At 68.0% G+C, this 20149-nt stretch overlaps 2 protein-coding genes across 3 annotated transcripts; one reads left to right on the forward strand and one right to left on the reverse strand.

Annotated features, from left to right (window-relative positions):
* The first annotated feature begins 1249 nt into the window (after positions 1–1249).
* HELZ2 (helicase with zinc finger 2) lies at positions 1250–15088 on the forward strand. 2 transcript variants are annotated; one of them, XM_044262661.1, is made up of 20 exons: positions 1250–1300; positions 2160–3260; positions 3513–3696; positions 3774–3881; positions 4259–4776; positions 4849–5490; positions 6477–7260; positions 7516–7591; positions 7688–11495; positions 11623–11741; positions 11836–11967; positions 12052–12213; positions 12295–12442; positions 12538–12654; positions 12738–12930; positions 13087–13221; positions 13364–13582; positions 13736–13892; positions 13983–14150; positions 14421–15088. In XM_044262661.1, the coding sequence occupies exons 2-20, from the start codon at positions 2242–2244 to the stop codon at positions 14543–14545; spliced, it is 8814 nt and encodes a 2937-aa protein (XP_044118596.1). In that variant the 5' UTR covers positions 1250–1300; positions 2160–2241; the 3' UTR covers positions 14546–15088. The 2 variants fall into 2 exon arrangements, with proteins under 2 accessions (XP_044118596.1, XP_044118595.1); XM_044262660.1 differs by lacking the exon at positions 1250–1300 and having other exon boundaries at positions 2067–3260.
* Positions 15089–18448: 3360 nt separating this feature from the next.
* Positions 18449–19452, reverse strand: FNDC11 (fibronectin type III domain containing 11). The gene has a single exon (XM_044262265.1). It carries the CDS (start codon positions 19448–19450, stop codon positions 18449–18451), a length of 1002 nt encoding a protein of 333 aa, XP_044118200.1. The 5' UTR covers positions 19451–19452.
* Positions 19453–20149: the final 697 nt, after the last annotated feature.

Below are 20149 nucleotides of genomic sequence, written 5' to 3' on the forward strand. Positions count from 1 at the left end.
TGATGCTTGTGTATCCTGAGGCTCCCAGTATGATTAATAATGGTGCACCCAGCCAGCTTCCTGAATTCGATGGGACGCTTCATCACTGCCCCCCCAACATGGTGCTAGCCCTGGTCTGGGACAGCCGCCTCTCACTGGGAACAGTCTTGGTGTACCAGCTCCCCATGGCTGTGTGAGAAGTCGCCCCAAGACTTGATGGCCTGAAGCGACGCTGAGCATGTGTTCTCTCGCAGCCGGAAGCTGGCTGGAGGCTCAGGTGTGGGGGCTGCGGCTGCGGTGGAGGTGGGGCTGCAGTCCTCCGGAGGGTACATTTCAGACAGCGGGTGCTGGGTTTTGGCAGGGGGCCTCAGTCCTCCCTGGCACAGGGGACTGTGGGCCAGGCTGCTCGGGTGCCCTCAGGCCACAGTGGCCGGCGTGCCCCGCGGTCCGCCTGAGCGTGCTGGGAGCGTGTCCTCTGGCCCAGTCTCGGCCGTCAAACTTCTGCTGTGTCTGTTGGCTCTCTTCATCGTTCAAGGGGACTCTACAAGGTTATGAATCTGGGAAGCCAGGATCCTTGGGGTTGCATCAGGGAGCAGTGGGGGGACTGGGTGCTCTGCTAGCTAACTGCCCGCTGGCCTCAGCCCAGGAGGGCAGGGCCCTCAGTTTCCTCAAGGGTGACTGAGCATGGCGCCCGTGCAGGAAAGTTGGGGTTCAGGCCACAAAGTGCTCCTGACCCTCCCGCCATCTGGCATGGGGGAGCGCTCACTGTCCAGGGCTTGGCTATAACCCCAGGGCATCCTCAGTAAGAACCTCCCCAGCGAGGAGGGTAGACAGGTCCCTCCGACCTAGACTGGATGGAATCCTTTAGAAAAGCCTCCCCGTGCCCATACCCTTCCCGGTCCTCGAGCCGCAGGCCCTCAGTCCGGACAGGTCGGTGGGCGGTGAAGCCGCTCCACAGCCGAGGGGCGCACCGGCCGGAGCCCCTTTCCCGGCTGCGCTGCTGTCCGGCTTGCTCACCGCCGCCGCGGGCTTGGCCCCTTTTGCAAACTGCCCGGCCGGGGCGCCCCGCGGATGTGCGCGCGCGCGGGGCACCTGGGGCCGGGGTGGACCTCAGGGACCTGGCCGCCGCGGCCGAGGGGCGGGGGTGGGGGGAGGGGGCGGCGCCGGGGGCGGGGAGGGCGGCGGGGCGGGGGTGCGGGGGGGTGCGGTGAGGTAATTTCCGCGCTGGGGCGTCAGCGCTCCGAGTCACCCGCGGGCAGAAACGAAAGTGATCGCTCGACTCGGGGCGGGCGCCGGTGGCGGGGGCGGCTCCGCGCGCAGGGTAAGCGCCGGGCGAGGGGCCGGGGTCTCGGCCGCCCTCCGGGGCGGGCTCCGTGGGACCCCCCAGGCGCGAGGGAGCGGAGGGGGGGCCGTGCTCCGCGGGAGGGGCGCGCGGCGCGGGGGCGGGCGGCGGGGGCTCCCGGAAGCCACCTGCGCGCTCCCCGGCCCGGCCCGGCCCCCGGGGCAGCGGGGCAGCCAGGTCTCTGCGACCCTGGCCCCGGCCTGGGGAGGGGCCGCGATCTCTGCGCCCCGAGGCCGGAACCCGAGTGTCGTCCGGTTTGGGAGCGTCCCCCGGGCTTGGGCTCCCAGCCCGGTCCCTCTGCAGCCCGACCGGGCTGGGCGTCCCCCCTCCAGGCTGAGGCTGCATCGGCTTCCTCTCAAAACGGCGCTGATGTCGCGCTCAGAGTTTCCCCGGCCAGTTCCATTCGCACGGGGCTTCCCCACTTCCTGCCCGAGCGCGGTGCCGTCCTGCGGGCCCCCGCCGTGCGCGGAGGTCGCCGGAGCCAGCCTGGCCCCGCGGAACAGGGCAGCCGTGTGTTTGCGCCAGCGGGGGCTGGAGGGCGTGGAGAGGGAGGCTCCCGGGGGAGCCCAGAGAGTCCGTGGGCCCCCAGGGCTCCTGTTGCCAGGGCACCCTTCCTCCCACAGGCTGGCCCAGAGACCCCCCCAGAAGTGGGACTGGTCTTGATTGGGTCAAGGTCAGTGGGGCCCAGCTCCTTGGAGGAACAAGCCCCTCCACCTGTCTACCGGACAGAATTCTGCCTGGCCTGGCTGAGAGGCAGAGTGTGACTGAGCCCCTGCCTGGGTGCCTGTGGGGCTCCTGGCCTCAGGGTCTGACGGGCTCCTTGCTCCTCCCGCTCCAGACTCCTCGTCATGGGCCAACAGCCCCAGAGGACCCGGTGATGCTGTAAGCCTCAGACGGCCCTCCGCAGACCCAGGCCAGGCATGCTGTCCCCAGGGTCTGGTTCGTCACCCACCAGCCCCATGGCCACCAAGGAGCAGTCTCTGGCCAGGCTGTGTGCCCAGGTGGACCTGCACCTGGGCTGCCCTCACTGTACTCAGCGCCTGAATGAGAGCACGTACGTGCTGCGCCGGACAGAGCACCACTGTCCGCGAGAGATCCTGCTGGCCCGCTTCAGGGGAGCCACCAAGAGCAGGGTGTGGCGCAAGGTGGCCCGTCGGCCCAGCTTCCCGCGGCCTGCCCGCTATGACGTCTGCTGGTACTACAGCCCGGGGCTCGGCTGCCGGCGGCACGGCAACCAGTGCACCTTTGCCCGCAGCCCGGAGGAGGCCCTGGTCTGGAACTTCGAGCGGGAGTCCAATGTCGGGCGTCTGTGGCTCAAGACTGAGCTGCAGGGTGGGGGTGCCCAGGGGGCGCAGCACAGCCCCGCGGACGCCATCCGCGCCGAGCATGGCGGTCACTTCCAGCTGCTCTGCTCTCACTGCTTCCGGAGCTGTCCTCCACGCCTCTGTCCCATGGACGCCCAGGGCCACTGCCCCGAGCACGGGGCCTGCCCTTCACTCCTGGCTCACGTGAGCGCCGAGGGCCGCCGCAAGCAGCAGGTAGTGGAGGTGCGGCCGCAGCCCCAGTACGGCCAGCCGCTGGCCTACTGCATGTACGTGGGGCGCGGGCGGCCGTGCCGGCACGGGGCCTCCCGCTGCCAGTACGCACACAGCGCGGTGGAGATGGCCGTGTGGGAGGCCGAGCAGCTGGGGGGGCTCCAGCGGCGGGACCTGCTCTCGCCCACTGCCCCCCGAGAGGACGAATGTGCAGCTCCCTGCGGCCAGCCTCCCAGCGTCCGGCTGTACTGCCGTGCCTGCCTGGTCACCTGCCCCTCCCAGGAGGCCTTCGAGAACCACTGCTCATCCCTGGAGCACGCACAGATGGTGGCCTTGGACCCGGCCGAGCTCTGGGAGCACCGCAGCCCACCCACGGGGCTCTCTGCGTTTGAGCTCTGCCCCAAGTGAGGACAGTAGGGTGGGGGTGGGGGAAAAGCCCCCCTTCAGCCGGGACCAGGGGCTCTCTATCCCCTCCGTGCAATCGGCTGGTCCCCGCCCCGGCCTCTGGAGGGTGGTTGAGTGGGCACAGGAGGGAGGGGGCCCTGTCCCCACCCTGCCCTGCCCCAGGCCCGGAATCGACCCTGCCTCCCGCCACAGGCCAGCACTGGGCTGACAGGGCTGACCCCTGCCCTTCTTGCTGACCTTCCATTTCCCAGACCCGACCTCTGTGAGTACGGGGACGCCTGCACCAAGGCGCACTCCGAGCCAGAGCTGCAGGAGTGGGTGCGGCGGGCGCAGGGCCTGGAGCTGAGGGAGCAGGCCGCCTGGCAGGAGGGGCTGGTGTCTTACCAGGCCCGGCTGCTGGCTGAGTACCAGCGAAGTCCAAGTGAGGTCCTGGTGGTAAGTGGGGACCAGGCCGGTGGGCAAGGGGCTGCCGGGGCCAGAGCCCCGCCGCTGACGGCCCGGCTTCCGCGCAGCTGGCGGAGACTGTGGACGACGTGTCCGTCACATGCAACCAGCCCTTGGTGCATCAGGCCCCCGAGAAGAAGACTCAGCACAGCTGGGTATTTGACATCCGCTCTGAGGTGAGGCATCAGCTCAGCCGGGGAGGGGAGGTGGTTGGGCTCCCGGTTTGGAGCCGCCTGTGTGGTCTGAAGCAATGTGTGGGTCTCTGGGTCGAGCTGGTGGGAGGGTCTGGTTCAGAGAGCGAGGACCAGGCGCGTTAGCTCGCGTGCCCTGGGCGTCCTCTGCTGCACCCTCCCCTCGCTCACCCTCCACAGGGGCTGCTCTGGGACCCCATTTGCAGGGAGGAACCCCAAGGTTCAGACAGGCCGAGCGCCCTTCTGGGGTCACAGCCAGGAAGCCCAGCAGTGTCTTCTGAGGGGAGGGGCCTGAGTGTCCACCTGGACGCTGATGGGCGGGCAGGGTCTGGGGCGGCCTCCCCATCCCGTTTTTCCCCCAGGAACCCCTGCTGCACGTGGCCCTGCTCAAGCAGGAGCTGGGAGCAGACTTCTCGCTGGTGGCCCCCCGCCTCCTGCCGGGCCAGCTCTACGCGAAGGGGGCGCGCTTCCGAGTGCGCTCCGCCCCAGCCAGGTTCCGGGTGGAGGTACACGTGCAGGGCGCCTCCTTCGGCTGCTTCGAGCAGTGGGTGGTTTTCGACTTCGGCCGCCGGCCCGCCCTGCTGCGGAAGCTGGGGCTGCTGCTGGGCCAGGTGCGCTGCCCGGGGCCGCGGGGCAGGCCGGCGTGCGGCCACGCCGAGGAGCTGGAGCGCTGGCACACGGGCAACCGCCACGTCGTGCCCGGTGTGGAGCGGACGGCCGAGCAGGTGGCCCTGGTGGCCAAGTACAAGGCGCCCGCCCTGGCGCTGGACTTCTCTCCCGGGGGCTCCGCCTCAGGCCCCATGTCCTGTGCCGACTACCGCCCAAGGGTGCACCAGTTTCTCTATGAGGAGGAGGCGGCTCAGCAGCGGCTGGTGGCCAGGTGAGTGAGGGCCGCTGGTCTGTGGGGCCGCAGAGTCCCGGCCCCGAGCACTGACCCGATTCTCCCCTCCAGGCTGAACTTCCGGGGCCCGGTGGCCCTGCGGACGGCCCTGGAGACGCCGGCCCTGGGTACGCTCTTCGCGCCACCGGGGGCCCTCTACGCCGAGGTCCCCACACCCTCCGCGCGGACGCCGGACTCGGACGAGGGCTTTCTGCTGGGCCGGGCGGTCAGCACGGCCCTGGTGGCCCCCGTCCCCGCACGCGACCGCACCGTGTTTGAGGCGCGGCTGGAGACACGGGCGAGCTCGGAGCGGGCGGTGTGGCTGCTGCTGCCGGCCCGCTGCTGCGGGGCCCTGGGGCTGCGGCCCGACACCGGCCCCTTCCTTGAGGTGCAGTTCCAGATCGACCCGCTGACCTTCCGCTTCTGGCACCAGGCGGTAGACGCGCTGCCAGACGTGCGGCTGGTGGTGCCGGACCTGCCGACCTGCTCCTTGCCCCGGCCTCTGCCCGCGCCCCCCGCGATGCGCGGCAACCACAAGCAGAAGCTGGCCGTGGCGCTTATTGCGGGCAGTAGCTCGGGGGGCGTCCGGCCCACGGCCCCCCTGCTCATCTACGGCCCCTTTGGCACAGGCAAGACCTACACGCTGGCCATGGCCTCCCTGGAGGTCATCCGGCAGCCCCACACCAGGGTGCTCATCTGCACGCACACCAACAGGTGAGCCCAGAGCCGCCGCCTGCTTGCTGGGCCGGGGCCAGCGTGCCGCTGCCTGCTATGTCCCTGTGAGGAGGAGGGAGCCGGGCATTCCCAGGGTCCCTGGAGGCCTGGGCAGCCTGTGCTAGAGGGTCTCCAGCCTTGCCTGGCCATCGGCAAAGCAGGGTCTGGGGGGGGCCTGCGTCCTCTGGCTGCCCTGTGGACGCTGCAGGGGTAGGGGACAGTGCGGTTCCTAGGGCGGTCAGGGTCACTCGGACCCTTGGACTTTCCCTGGGCTAAAAGAGATGGGACATTTGTGCTTTGGGCCCAGTGCAAGGTGCCCTGGGGCGTCAGGGTCTGCTGTCTGTGGGTGGGGCTCTGGGTGCCTCCACAGAGACCCCAGAGCAGACAGAGCTGTTGGGGGGCGTCTGGCGTGGCCCCTCCTGCAGTCCCAGGGCCGGCTCTGCTGTTGCCGGCTCTCTTCACGGAGCCCCTGGGGTTGGTACGATCCTCCTGGCTCCCAGCACGTCCTGCTGCCCCGGCAGGGGTCTCTCCTATGGTTGGGCCTGGGGATCCCTGCGGTCCTGGGGAGCAGGTCCCTGCAGCGATGCCCGGGGGCTCTCGCGTGTCCCCAGGATACCCTGGCCTCGGTGCTTCTCCATCTGCTCCCGGAGCTGGTGCACCCACGGGCAGCCCCCCGGGAGCTGAGCTCCGGGCCAAGCACAGCCTCTGGCCACCCGGGCTATCTCAGGCAGGGGCCCCTGAGGTTCCGCTCTCTGCCTGTCTGCACGGCCAGCTCCTTCACCTCCTCCCCCAGGGATCCCTTCCCGACCACCCCGACCCTCTGTGCTGTTGCCGCTTCCCATCCGACTCTGACCTTGTCCTCTGTCCCCTCTGCTGGCGTCAAAGCTGTGTGGGGTGGGTCTGTGTGCCTCTGCTGAATTCCTGGCATCCAGGCCGGGCTGGGCTCACAGGACATGCCTCGGTGGACCATGTGCCCTTCCCCTCAGCGCGGCCGACATCTACATCGAGGAGCACTTCCACCGCTACGTGAGCAGTGGCCACCCTGAGGCTACTCCACTCCGGGTGATGTTCACGGACCGCCCGCCCAGCCAGACGGACGCGGCCACGCTGCGCTACTGCCTCCTGACCGGGGACCGCCGGGCCTTCCGCGCCCCGACACGGGCCGAGCTGGAGCAGCACCGCATCGTGGTGGCCACGGCGTCCCAGGCGCGCGAGCTCAGGGTGCCCAGCGGGTTCTTCTCGCACATCCTCATCGACGAGGCCGCCCAGATGCTGGAGTGCGAGGCGCTCACCCCGCTGCGCTACGCCGGGCCCGGCACGCGCCTGGTGCTGGCGGGGGACCACCGGCAGGTCACGCCCAGGCTCTTCAGCGTGCCGGGCGCCCAGGCCGCGGGCCACACCCTGCTCTGCCGCCTCTTCTGGCACTACCAGAGCGAGGCCCACGCCGTGGCGCGGCACAGCCGGCTCGTCTTCCACGAGAACTACCGCTGCACCGAGGCCATCCTTCACTTCGTCTCGCGGCACTTCTACCTGGCCGAGGGCAGCCCCATCCACGCCAGCGGCCGGGTCCCCCGCCACCCCACGCACTACCCTCTCATGTTCTGCCACGTGGCGGGCAACCCCGAGCGGGACCTGTCACGCGCGTCCTGGCTGAACGTGGCGGAGATCGCGCAGGTCGTGGAGAAGGTGCAGGAGATCTACCAGAGCTGGCCCCCCTGCTGGGGCAGCCGCGAGCAGAGGCACATCTGTGCCGTGTCCCACGGCGCCCAGGTGAGCCCCTGCCGCCCGCAACAGCCCACCTCCCCACCCCACTTCTGGCAGGGATGCCCGGAGGAGGGCGCGGGTCCCTCTCTGGCCGGAGGGGGGGTCCTCCTCAGCCTCAGCGGCTCCTCCTGAGAGATGAATCTGCCAGGCCACGGTGTGGGGCTCGAACCCGCAACTGGGGCCGGGGCTCCGGGCCGTGGGCCTCGTGTCTCCCCGCAGGGGCTCACTCGGGCTGGCTGCTCTGGCCGTGTGTGTCTGCAGGTGGGCGCGCTAAGGCAGGAGCTGAGGAAGAGGGACCTGGGCCAGGTGTCTGTGGGCAGCTTTGAGATCCTGCCAGGTGGGTGATGAGTGCTGGGGTGGGGGGGGGCAGGTGCGGAGCCGGGCGGGCTCCCCCCCATCCCGGCCTGACCCCCCGGCCCCCCACCCCCCGCAGGGCGGGAGTTCCGGGCTGTGGTGCTGAGCACCGTGCACAGCCGCAGCAGCCTGCTGAGCTGCGGGGCGCCCGCCCTGGGCTTCTTCACTGACGCCCGCGTGCTCAACACCGTCATGACGCGCGCCCAGTCCCAGGTGGTGGCTGTGGGCAACGCCGTGGCCCTCTGCTCCTTCGGGGCCTGTAGCAAGCTCTGGAAGAGCTTCATCCGTGAGTGCGTGAAGCACCGCAGCGTCTGGCCCGAGAGCCTGTCCCTGGAGCACATCGAGCAGAGCGCGGTGCAGAGCAGGAGGCAGCACTGGGCCCTCCACGCAGAGAGATCTGTGGCTGCCGTGGCCCAGGACACTGTCCCGGAAGAGGGCATAGCAGGGGCTCTAGCCACAGAGCACGTGGCCACGGACAAGGTGGCACCAGGGGCTGAAGGGAGAACATCCCCTTCCAAGACCTTGGCAGCGGGAGACGAGGCCACACAGAGCATAGAGGCTGGGGACGCAGCCCTGGTGTCTGTGGCAGGGGGCTGCCGGGTGGTGAGGGAGACCGCCATGGTGCCCCCAGAGGCTGAGGACATGACCTCAGCTGGGAAATCGTCGGTGGGGGACGTGGCCCCGGGGAAGGCAGTGGCCGGGCTGCCGGCCTCGGAAGATGGGGACCCCGAGGACCTCGAGGACTCTGAGTTGGACTTCTGGCCCTCCGACACGGAGCTCAACGCAGACGACTCCATCCTGCAGGAGCTCCTGGATGAAGCCCGAAACTTGGCGGTGACCGTCCGGGAAGACGGGCTGCTGGACGCTGTCGCCCGGCCCGAGTCCCCACAGCAGGCCCGGCAGTACAGGAGCCTGCCGCGGGCCGCGCTGCGGAAGCTGCTGAGCTTGGAGCCTGAGCTGTACCGCCCCTGCGCCTTTGTGCAGGAGACCTTCGAGCGGGCGCTGGCCGTCCCACTGGACGACGCGGACGGCGGCCCCATCCACATCAGGGGCCGCCTGCACTGTGGGATGGCCTTCAGCGGGGACGAGGTGCTGGTGGAGGTCCTGGGCGCAGACAGAGGCCCCTCGGGGAGGCCGCAGGGCCGCGTGGTGGGCGTGCTGAAGAGGAAGCGGCGGGAGCTGGTGTTCGTGTGCCGCACGGACGAGTGGGACCCTCGCATCATGACCCCCATCGACGGCTCCGTGACCAAGATCTTCGTGGCCGAGCTGAAGGACCCGCTGCAGGTTCCCGTGCACTGCGTCCAGCAGGGCCGTGTGCGGCGTGTAGGGTTCGAGCGGCTCCCCGCCGAGGCCCGCAGCAGCCGACTCTTCTTGGTGCGTGTTGTCCTGTGGCGACCCCGCTTCTACTACCCCCTGGGCATCATCCTGGAGGTGCTACCTGAGGCTACCACCTGGGAGCAGAGCCTCCGCATCCTGGACCTGGAGCACGGCCTGAGGGCGCCGGGGCCAGAGCCAGCCTCCGTCAGCAAGGCGCTGCAGAAGTACCGGGCAGAGCTCAGTCGGGCGCCCGACCGCCGGAAGGACTGCCGTGGCTTTCTGACCTTCACCGTGGACCCCCAGGGTGCCTGCTACCTGGACGATGCCCTCAGCGTCCGAGATCTAGGCTCCAGGTACGAGGTGGCCGTGCACATCGCCGACGTGGCCAGCGCTGTCCCCAGGGACGGGCCTCTGGACCTGGAGGCCCGAAGACGGGGCGTGACATTCTACGCCCCTGACCGGGAGCCGCAGCCCATGCTGCCGGCCAGCCTCTGCCAGGACGCGCTCAGCCTCCTGCCGGGCCAGGATCGCTTGGCTGTCTCCCTCTTCCTCACGGTCGAGAAGGGCAGCGACCAGCTCAAAGGCCTGCACATCGCGCCCTCGGTGATCCGCTCTGACCGCCAGCTGTCCTACGAGGAGGCCGAGCACGTCATCAGGCGGCACCCGGGCGCCGGCGGGGAGCTGCCCAGCCTCTTGGACTCTGTGGACGCCTGTGTCGTGGCCGCCTGCCACTTCTCCCGGGTCCTGCGCCGAGCCCGCTTGGGGACCGACGCACACTACGAGCAGCCCAGCGAGGACGGCGTGCTGGGCTTCCGCGCGGCCCACACCATGGTCAAGGAGTACATGATCCAGTTCAACAGGCTGGTGGCCGAGCTCCTCGTGAGCAGCGAGTGCACGCGGACGGCCACGCCGCTGCGGTGGCAGCCCGCGCCCAGTGAGCGCCAGCTCGCGGCACTGGGGGAGAAGCACGGGGAGCTGGTGCCCCTTTCCCTGCACCTGCGCCGCCACCTGCAGGGTTGTGGGTCTCCAGGCCGACAGCTCGACCTCCTGGCCTCCCTGTGGAGGCACCTGCAGCACGCCGTCCGTGCCGGGGACCGCAATCTGCTGGCGGACCTCATCACCACCGACGACGTGCACCCCTCCCTGGCTCCCGTGGGCCTCGACCTCCGCAAGGCCCTGGGCCGCTCTGTGTGTGGCCGCTCCCGCCAGGGCGAGCAGCAGGCGGCGGGGCACTACGCGCTGCGGGTGGACTGGTACACGTGGGCCACCTCACCCATCCGCAGGTACCTGGACGTGGTACTGCAGCGGCAGGTCCTGCTGGCGCTGGGCCACGGGGGCGCCCCCTACTCCGCCAGGGACATCGATGGGCTGTGCCAGGAGTTCAGCCTCCAGCACGCGCGCGCCCAGGCCTATCAGCGCCAGGCCCGAAGCCTGCATCTGGCCGCGCGGCTCCGGGTCCAGCCCCGGGGCAAGCTGGGCATCGTGGCGGGCGTGGAGACGGGCGCCCGCGGCTTCAAGCTGCTCTTCCCCACCAACCCCGAGACGCTGCCTGACCCCTGCCCTGTGCAGTACCGCGCCCTGCAGCTGGCCGAGCACCCCAGGGACCTGGCCGGGCGGCCGGGCCTGCGGCTGGAATGGCGACGCCGAATCTACTCGGTGTGGGCGGAGGGGCCGCGCTCCCCGCAGCCCGGCGCCCTGCTGGACCCCCACACCCGGCGGGTGGACGCCGCCCGGTGGGAGCAGCTGCTGGAGCTCGTGCAGGCGGAGCGGTGGCCTGAGGCGGCGGCCCTGGTGCAGGAGCTGGGCACGGCGGAGCCCCCGCCCCGGGAGCTGGGCCGCGTGAGGCACAGCCGCTGCGGCCACTTCGTGGAGGTGTCCCGGGAGCTGGGCCGCGGGGACGTGCTGCAGGTTCAGCTCGGTGCCTGCGCGCAGCGGGGCTTCCTGGTGCCAAGCCTGCAGCTCTGCACCGTGGCGCCGGGCCTCACCCTCTGCCTGCAGCACGTCGAGCGGCCTGGTGAGTGCTTCCTGGACCAGGCGCCCCGGCCGGCGCAGGACCAGTGTCTCGATGAGGGCGAGTACGCCCGCGTGTGGGGGCCGTTCTGCTCCCTGGAGTCGGCCGCAGGCGCCGTCTCGGAGGGGGACTCCATCACGCTGCAGCACGTCAGGGTGTCCTGGGACACAAAGCAGGTGGCGCAGGGGCGGCTGCGCGGCTCCTTCTGCCTGGAGCCGTCCTTCCTCAGCGAGCACGGCATCGACCTCGGCTTCGGCCACTGCTACCTCTGCATCCGGCTCGAGGGGCTGCCGGCCATGCCCGTTGCAGGGGAGCCACACCCCCCAGCTGGCCCCGGCCGGCCTCCCCTCCTGAGCATCGACCCTGACACGTACACTTGGGTGGCCCATGGGCTGACGAGACACTGGGACCAGAAGGAGGGCCAGGCCGACTGGCAGGAGACCTCCAGGCAGGTGTACTTCTTCATCCAGCACATGCCCATGGAGAAAGTTCCAGAAGAGGTGCTGAGATCGGGCACCCGATTCACTATTGAGGTGCTGCCCAAGCAGCTTCCTGACATGTGAGTAGCTTCCACAGGGAGAAGCTGGGGAAAAGCGGGCCGGGTGGGGCGAGAACCCCCTGGGTCCCCTCCTGGGGGTAGTCCTGGGGATGTCCCCGGGTCCTTCTTCACTGCCACCTGCTCCCAGTCGCAAGGAAGAAGCCGTGAGCAGGTTGGACCGTGCGTCCCCGCTGGTGGTCAGCATTGCCTTGGGCCGGCCCATCCCTCCGCCCTGCCGCCTTGCTCCTGAGCAGACCCTCCACAGAGGTAGGTCCTGGGACCCTCCAGCTTTCCCACGTCCCTTCGTCCTGCCTGGGTCCTGCCCTGAGCCCCTGCTCAGGCAGGCCTGACCCTTCCTTAGGGACATACAGCAGGCTCCTGGAGAAACGCATGTTCGACCTCCCCGGAGGCTGCCACACGCTGAACTCCAGCCAGAACCGGGCTGTCAGGGCAGCCCTGCAGAAGCCGTTCACAGTGATCCAGGGCCCGCCAGGTGGGGCCCGTGCTGCGGGGCTGGGGCCTCGGGCTGCCTGCGCGGGTGGCCAGGGGCTCTGTTCATGACGCGCTCTGCCCGCAGGCACAGGGAAGACGGTGGTGGGTTTCCACATCGTGTTCTGGTTTCACAAGGCAAATGAGGAGCAGGTGATGGCCTGGGGCGCCCCCAGGGAGGAGGAGCTGCTGGGGGGCCCGTGCATCTTGTATTGCGGTCCCTCTAACAAGTCAGTGGACGTCCTGGCAGGTGCGCTGGGCTGGTTGTGTGGGGGCTTTGCCTGACGGTGCTGGCCCCAGGGGATGGTGTCTCACGTCCTGTTGCCGCCAGGACTGCTGCTGAGCAGGAGGGCAGAGCTGAAGCCGCTGCGGGTGTACAGTGAGCAGGCCGAGGCCACCGAATTCCCGGGGCCCAGTGTGGGCAGCAGCGGCCCGCCCAGGAAGACCCCTCGGGAGGGGAGGCCCAACCAGAGCCTCAGGTGCAGTCTCTTGGCAGTCTGTGGGTGCGGGACCCCCTCAGTCCTGTCGGGGCGAGGACTGACACGGGGCTTCACGGCTGCCCCTCCCACCCCAGGAGCATCACCCTGCACCACAGGGTCCGGCAGGCCTCCAACCCCTATGCGGCGGACATCAGGGGGTTCGACGCTCGGGTGCAGAAAGGGGAGGTCTTTTCCAAGGACGACCTCAACCGGTAAGCCGCTGGGGCTGTGCCGTTGTCTCCACGGTGGAGATGTGGGGGGGTTCCCTGTGTGACCGAGGGCTGTCCCCACACAGGTACAAGCAGGTGCTGGGGAAGGCACGGAAGTTCGAGCTGGCGCGGCACAGGGTCGTCTTGTGTACGTGCTCGTGTGCGGCCTCGGCCAGCCTCAGGAGGCTGGCTGTGCGGCAGGTCCTCGTGGACGAAGCAGGCATGGCCACGGAGCCCGAGACCCTCATCCCGCTGGTGGCCTTCTCAGGGGTGGAGAAGGTGAGGGAGCTGGGTGCTGCGCTGGGAGCCCCAGGTGGGTGACAGTGGGTGCGGCCTCTTGCCCGGAGGACAGCCTCCCGGTCGTGGAGTGGCCACGCCACGGGCTGGTGCCTCGAGGTCTGCAGGTGTCAGGACCGTGGCCGCCTGTGTCTGCAGGTGGTTCTTCTGGGGGACCACAAGCAACTGCGGCCTGTGGTCAGGAGTGAGCAGCTGCAGAATCTGGGGCTGGACCGGTCTCTCTTCGAGAGGTATCACGCAGATGCCTGCCTGCTGGACACACAGTATCGCATGGTAAGCCGGTCCCAGCCTCGCCGTCTCTGGCCGCGGTGTGGTATGAGGCCAGGGATGCCCAAGGGGTTGCTGCCCACACCTCGACCCCCTGTGTCCACCCTGGCCTCCAAGACCCCCAGCTCTCTCGCGCCCTGCCTTGCAGCACGCGGACATCTGCGCCTTCCCCTCCACGGAGTTCTACAAGAAGAAGCTGAAGACCTGGCCGGGCCTGAAGCGGCCGCCCAGCGTCCTGGGCCACGCTGGCAAGGAGAGCTGCTCTGTCCTCTTTGGCCATGTGCAGGGCCATGAGCAGAGCCTACTGGTGTCCACAGATGAAGGGAATGAAAACTCCAAGGCCAACCCGGAGGAGGTGGCCGAGGTGGTGAGTGTCGGTGAGACTTTCCCTGGTGCCCCTTGGTCGCGGAGGGCTTCCTGGAGGAGGAGACAGAGAGACTGAGGGAACAGGTGAGGCTCGGGTGTCCAGCGCAGGAGAGGTGCCAGGGCCTGCTCCAGCAGCACCCCCTTGGTCCCTCAGGTCCGCATTGCTAAGCAGCTGACCCTGGGTAGGACCGTGGACCCCAAGGACGTAGCCATTCTCACGCCCTACAATGCTCAGGCTGCGGAGATCGGCAAGAGGCTTGGGCAAGAGGGTGTCACCGGAGTGAGCGTGTGCTCCATCACCAAGAGCCAGGGTGAGCGCGGCTCTGGGGCAGGGGCCTCGCGGGTCAGCGGGTGGGTGCTGGACCTGGGCGGGGCCTCATCACGTGCGCCCACCTGCGCAGGAAGCGAGTGGCGCTACGTGCTGGTGAGCACCGTGCGCACGTGCCCCGAGAGTGACCTGGACCAGCGGCCGACCAAGAGCTGGCTGAAGAGGTTCCTGGGCTTTGTGGTGGACCCCAATCAAGTGAACGTGGCCATCACCCGGGCCAAAGAGGGTCTCTGCTTCATTGGTAGGACTGCTGGGCGGCTCGGCTGGGGGGCGGGGCGGGCCGGGGTGGGGCTTCTCCTGGGGGTGTGGCTGCACGGCTGGGGGCGGGGCAGGCTGGGGCGGGGCTTCTCCCTGGGGGTGTGGCTGCACGGCTGGGGGCGGGGCAGGCTTGGGCGGGGCTTCTCCCTGGGGGTGTGGCTGAACGGCTGGGGGCAGGAGGGCCAGGGCGGGGCAGGGAGGGCCAGGGCGGGGCTGGGGTCCACCGCGGACCCCTGCCCCTCAACCTGCGCAGGGGACCACCGCCTCCTGCGTTGTTGCCCTCTCTGGCGGAGATTCCTGGACTTCTGTGAGGACCAGCAGAGCCTCGTGCCCGCCAGCCAGGTGCGCGTTCAGAGGAGGCCTGCCCTGTCTCCCTGAAGAGCCCACTCTGCCTGCCCACTGCCCTCGGGCTGCCAGGACTTCGAGGCAAAGTCCCCACCCCTCTTCCGCAGCCTGCCTTGTCAGGCCGCACTCAGCAGAATCCCACGTGCCTTCGGTTAGGGTTAGGTACTGCTGGCTGCCTCGCCGCCCCGGTTGGGTCTGCGCTGAGGTTCTGAGCAATAATCCTCATCTGGAGCCTCGGCCTCTCCCGGGACAGGGGGGCAGGCCAGGCCCTGCCCTGCCAGCACGTGCCTACGCTTGGGAGAGAGGGACTCCCCAGTCTCCCTGCTGTGCTGCCTTTGTTGGGACATTTTGCAGGGAACATCTCAGGGGTGTGGGATGGGGGCGAGGTCCTCTGGACCTTCTGGTGTTGCTGGGAAGGTTTGGGGTGGGGAAGGAAATCCTCGCGGGGTTACTCTGTGGTCTTTGGATGCCATCCCTGACCACGCTGGGTGCTGGCTGTGGGGCTCAGCCTTCTTTCTTTCTTTCCTTTTTTCTTTTTTTACAAGTAGGCTCCCTGCCCAGTGTGTGCTTGAACTCATGGCCCTGAGATTAAGAGCTGCATGTTCTACCAACTAAGCCAGCCAGGCCCCCCGGTTTTCTATTTTCTAAAATAAACCAGACGTCTTTTTTACTGGAACAGGTTCCTTATCCCAAACTTAGACAAAGAGGCCTCCCTGGAAGAGAGGGCCTTTTTTCTGTCCCCACTACCCTGTTTCACTGGGGCCCACAGCTCTGTGTCCTTCAGGGGCCACCTGCCCTTGCAGGCAGAAGGGCAGACCAGAACCAGATACACACACAACCTTGCCTGGACTGTGGGCATCTGGTAGGGACAGAGACTGACGTGCCCCTGGATGGGCATCCTTGTGCCTTCAGCCTGAGCTCTGTCTCCCCTTTGCAAACTCAAGCCTGCTCCCAGGTCAGGGCATCTGGGACAACCTGTCCTCTGTGTCTGCCTTTGCAAGGCTGAGGAACTCCCCCTGTCCCTCAGGGTACCTTTCTGTTCTGCCTGGTCTGGAAACTTGCCTTGGTATCTGCCCTCACCTCAGCAAACCCTCACCCCCCCGCCCCCCATAAGGCAGCTCTGACCCAGTCTCTCTGCACATCCTCGTGGCCTGGGGGATGTGGCAGACAAGCTGCTTACACTAGGAGGGGCTTGCCCCCGCACCCCCCTTTCTGTGGCCTTGCTGCAGAACTTTCTGCCAGCAGTGGGGTGGGGAGGGGGGCAGCAGCGGGGTGGGAAGTGATATTCTGATGTTTTCTACAAATCAATTTCTACATTCCAATTTTTATATCTTTTGTCAGACTCTGTGTTATATGATTCAATACTAATTTTATTATAAAGACTACTCTGGATGTGTTTCTCACATCTGGGTGTTTGAGGTTTTGTTGCGGGCACCGCCTCTTGCTTTGGGTTGTAGGGCAGCTCCTGAGTCTGCCAGGAATCTGGAGCCCATTCTGGCCAGGTGCTGGACAAGCAAGTGCTCTGGGAGAGGCTGGTGTCCCTGTGTCGCAGCTTACAGCACGGCCAGCGGGCTGAGCAGGGTCTGCGGCTGGACAGCGGAAGCTGGCTGGGGGCTGACTGGGCGAAGATGGGCGACAGGGACGGGCTGGGTCCTGGAGACGCAGGCATGCCCAGCCTCCTGAACGCTGACCCCAGGCCAAGTCCAAAGTCCCCGAGGCGGCCAGCCCTGCCAGCGTCCTGCACGGCCCAGGGTCTGAGTGCTCCCCGAGGACACTTGCACGCTGCGTGCCTCCTCTAAGCCGACTCCAGCTGTTCCTTGTCTGGTCTGTTGCTCAGTGCCCAAGCCTCCAACAGCACCAGCTGTGCAGAGGAAGGCATGTCTGGGCCTGGCTTCCCTGGGAGCCTGCACGGGTATCAGACCGGTGTGGAGGTCTCACAGTCAAAGAGTCAAAGGCCTTCTCCAAGGCCACTGTGTTCCCTGTGAGACTGCTGAGGGAGCCAGACAGGCAGGCCCCGCCTTCTAGCCCAAGCACACAGGCATGGAGTTTTACCATCTGGTCAAAAACATTGGAAAAGAGGACCAACAGGCGTCCTGAGACAGGAAGTCAGGACCTCTTACGCCTGGAATCTGGGAGGGCTTCTTGGAGGAGCGGGCGTTGACGCCCCGAGCACGCGCGTACGCGCGGACTGGCGGGGAAGCTGGGCGTCTGGCCGAGGCGCGCCGCGGCGGCGCGAGGCGGGGCCGAAGGCAGAGGGCGGGCCTCGTCGCAGAGGGGCTCAAGGTTTCAAGTCAGGCGCGTTCTCCGGCAAGGCAGCGAACCAGACGGAGCTCGGCACAGAGGAAAAGCGCTTGGCCTCGTGCGCGGGCGAGGTTCAAAGACGCGAGCGCGCCAGGCCTGCTGCAGCGGGGCCCTCACAGCGGGGCCTCCCGCGGGGCTGGCCTCTGGGCAGCTGCCGTCCCTGGTGCGGTGGGAGGCGCGGGGACCCGGGGGACCCTCAGTCGCCTTACCCATGAACGCCTCCCTCCACCAGCCCTGACTCCAGCCTGCCTCCTCCTTGCTGGGATCGGTATGACCTGGCACAAAGCCCCAACCCTGGTCCCTGCCCAGCTTTGCTTCTCCCCCTGCCCGCCCACCCCTGCGCCAGCCCTCTCTACCGGGCTGGAGTGGGCGTGGGGGGCGGCTCAGGAGCACCACCAGGCTCTGCTCTCGACTCCTCCCCTGCCTTCCCCCCCAACCCCAGGATGCCTTGGGGTGACCGGACCCTGAGGAACACCCAGGAGTGCCTGCCCCATAGCACACGATGCCACAGTGTGTGTGACAGGCTGGCTTGACCCGTGGCGTGCAGGGACACAGAGTGGGTCAGGAACTGGGAAGGCCTGGGAGGACCCCACCCACCTCTCAAGAGCTGGGGGCGGGGACGAGTCCTGGGGACAGCTGGGCACCTGCTCGCTCTCTGAACCACCCCTCTGCCAGTGGGGGAGGCGGTCCCTGTTCCTGGTCATCTTGCCTGCCCAGGCCTTCGGCTCTCAGGTGGCCTAGTGACCCCCATGGTGGACAAGGGTGTGGAGGAGGGGTCAGCGCATGGGCAGCTCTCCTGGGCCACGGCACTGTCCCTCCTGGACCTGGACACAGCCCAGCTGCAGACAAATGTCGACCTTCCTGTGTCGACCTTCCTTCGCGTTCGTCTCCTGTGTCAGGACGCGGACGTGAATGTGGGGAACGAGGGAGCCTGCTGGCACACTGGTGGTGGCGCGGCCTTGCCCGGGGCAAGGACAGTCTCTGGAGCAGCAGTGAGGCGCTGGTCCCCTTCTGGGGGCTGGGCGTGGCGGCTGGTGGGGAGGGCCACCGCACCACAGCTGGGCACCAGCCTGCGTCCCGGGGAGGCCCTCTGCCGGACTCCCTTGCCTCGGGCCCTCACCCACCTTGGGACAGGAGCACAGATGTGGTTCAGCGTCTTTTCGGGAGGAGACTGTGTCATTTAAAAGACAAAACGTCCTCTTGGTCTGGGCACCCACGACCCTGACTCCAGTGATGCTGGGAGCCACAGGATGGGGCCCGACTGCCCCCCGTGAGGTTATTGTTCCCCTTGGGGAACCCTGGCCTGGGACACAGGGCAAGGTAGCCAGGGCCAGTGCCAAGGTTGCAGGGCTGCTTACTGTGCCAGAGAGGGGGCGGGGAGATGCGGGAGGGGCAGACACAGCAGGGCCCCTTGGAGAAGCTCTCAACTCGCTCCAGGGGCAGCTGTCTTGGAAGGTGCAGCCTGGGGTGCACTGGCGAGGGGCCGGGAGCCCGGGGGGCCTGGGCCTGGGGGTTGGGCTGGACAGCATCTGAGCACACACTCCCATGGCGGCTGCTGCCTGTCAAACGTAAGGTTTGTTTCTTTAGTTGTGTGTGTGTGTTTATAGTCTTTATTAGTGGATAAATATTAGAAAATCATCTCTCAGAAAGTGTGGTCAGGGGCAGGCCTGGCTTGCCTAGCCGACTAGGGCTGGGCCCTTCTGGGGGCCCCGGCCTCGTCTGCAGGGTGAGGCTGTCTCGCCACGGCTCGTACACCAGCGTGTAGCTCTCTGCTCTCTTGACCGTGAACCTGTAGGAGCGGTTGGGCAGCAGATTGTGGATGTCGAAGGCACAGGCCGCCACGGGGATGGTGCCGCACTGCGCGGACTCCTGCTGCGTCCGCGGGTCCAGCAGCTTGAAGCGCAGCTCAAACTGCTCAGGGGCCGCCGGCTGGATGGTGACAAACCAGCGCAGGCTGGCCCAGTCCTGGTGGGCCACCGACCCCTTGCGGTCGAACATGACGGGCATCTTGGTGCTCAGCATCAGCCGGATGTGCGGGATCTTGGTGGCGCCGATGTCGGACACCAGGCGGTGCTTCATGTGCAGGCGCCCGGGCACCATCATGGCCAGGAAGCTGTCCATGACGGCCGACAGCTCCGCCAGCCTCCGCGCCACCAGCCCCCAGCCCGCCAGGAAGGGTCGCGGGTCGGGCGACTCCAGCAGGGCGCCCAGCTCGGCGCGGCCCCGGTCCAGCTGCTCCAGCAGGTCCCCGAGCAGCAGGAGCTGGATCTTGGTCTGGGCGGTGCCCACCTTCTTCATGCGCTGGAACTTCCAGGGGTCGATGAGCTGGAGCATGGTACTGGGCAGCACCAGGGGGTTCTGGTCGCCCAGGGCCAGGTGCTTGGGGAGGATCTCGATGTGGAAGGAGCACTTCTGGAGCAGCTCCATGCGCCCGTGGTGGCGCCTGAGCAGGTGCGGGCTCAGGTCCGAGGTCAGGAACTCGCGCAGCGCGGTGCGGCGCTCCATGTAGGCTCGCCAGGCCGCCGGCTCCAGCAGCTGCCGGTCCTCCGCCTCCTCGGCCTCCTCCTGGTCCAGGGAGGACTGCGCACTGTCCAGCTTCATCTTGCCCAGGCCCGGGCCCGGCACCCGGAAGCTCATGTCTGGGAGCAGGGGGTGGAGGGGGGCGTGTGAGCGGATGCCGCCCGCGGGGCTCCGCCGCCCCCGCCCCCCGGGGCTCACTCAGTCACAGCGCGCGTGGGCGTAGGCAGGTGTGGCTTCAGGCCCACTGCCGTCCATACTGGGCCCTCTGTCCCTCCGCGGGGGAAACGCTCATGGGGAGAGCACATCTCTCTGGGAAGAGGCTGCCAGGGGCCAGGCGGGCCGCTGGCCGACCCAGATGGAAGTGGACGCTGAGGGGCGGCCCTCCACTGATTGTCCATTGTGACGACACAGGGACACGGGGACGGCTGACACAATGAGCTCTAGGAGCCCCAGCCCCTGACCAGCTGTCATGTGAATGGGGTGAAGGTGCTCCTCGTTGCTGACAGGGGTCAGTGCGATCCTGTCTGTGGGGCACCGGACTCCCCCTGGGGGACACCATGTCCCTGTGGACCTTCCGTGCCTCCCTTTCACTGCGGGTCAGAGCAAAGGGCCAGGGCTCACCCAAAGAGAAGGCCGGGCGGTGGCTGGAGCTGGCGAAGGAGGCAGGGCGGCCCCAGGCCCCAACTTCTAGTGACTGAGCCCCACTCTATGCCTTGAAGCCCCTCAGCGGTGAGGTCCTGTCACCCCATCTCACAGACGGGGGGCCTGAGGCGAAAATGCCTTGTAGGGTTCGAGGCCAGCCATCAGCTCTACGGC

The sequence above is a fragment of the Neovison vison genome, chromosome 8 (assembly GCF_020171115.1).
Source record: "Neovison vison isolate M4711 chromosome 8, ASM_NN_V1, whole genome shotgun sequence".
In the NCBI taxonomy this organism is placed as follows: Eukaryota; Metazoa; Chordata; class Mammalia; order Carnivora; family Mustelidae; genus Neogale; species Neogale vison.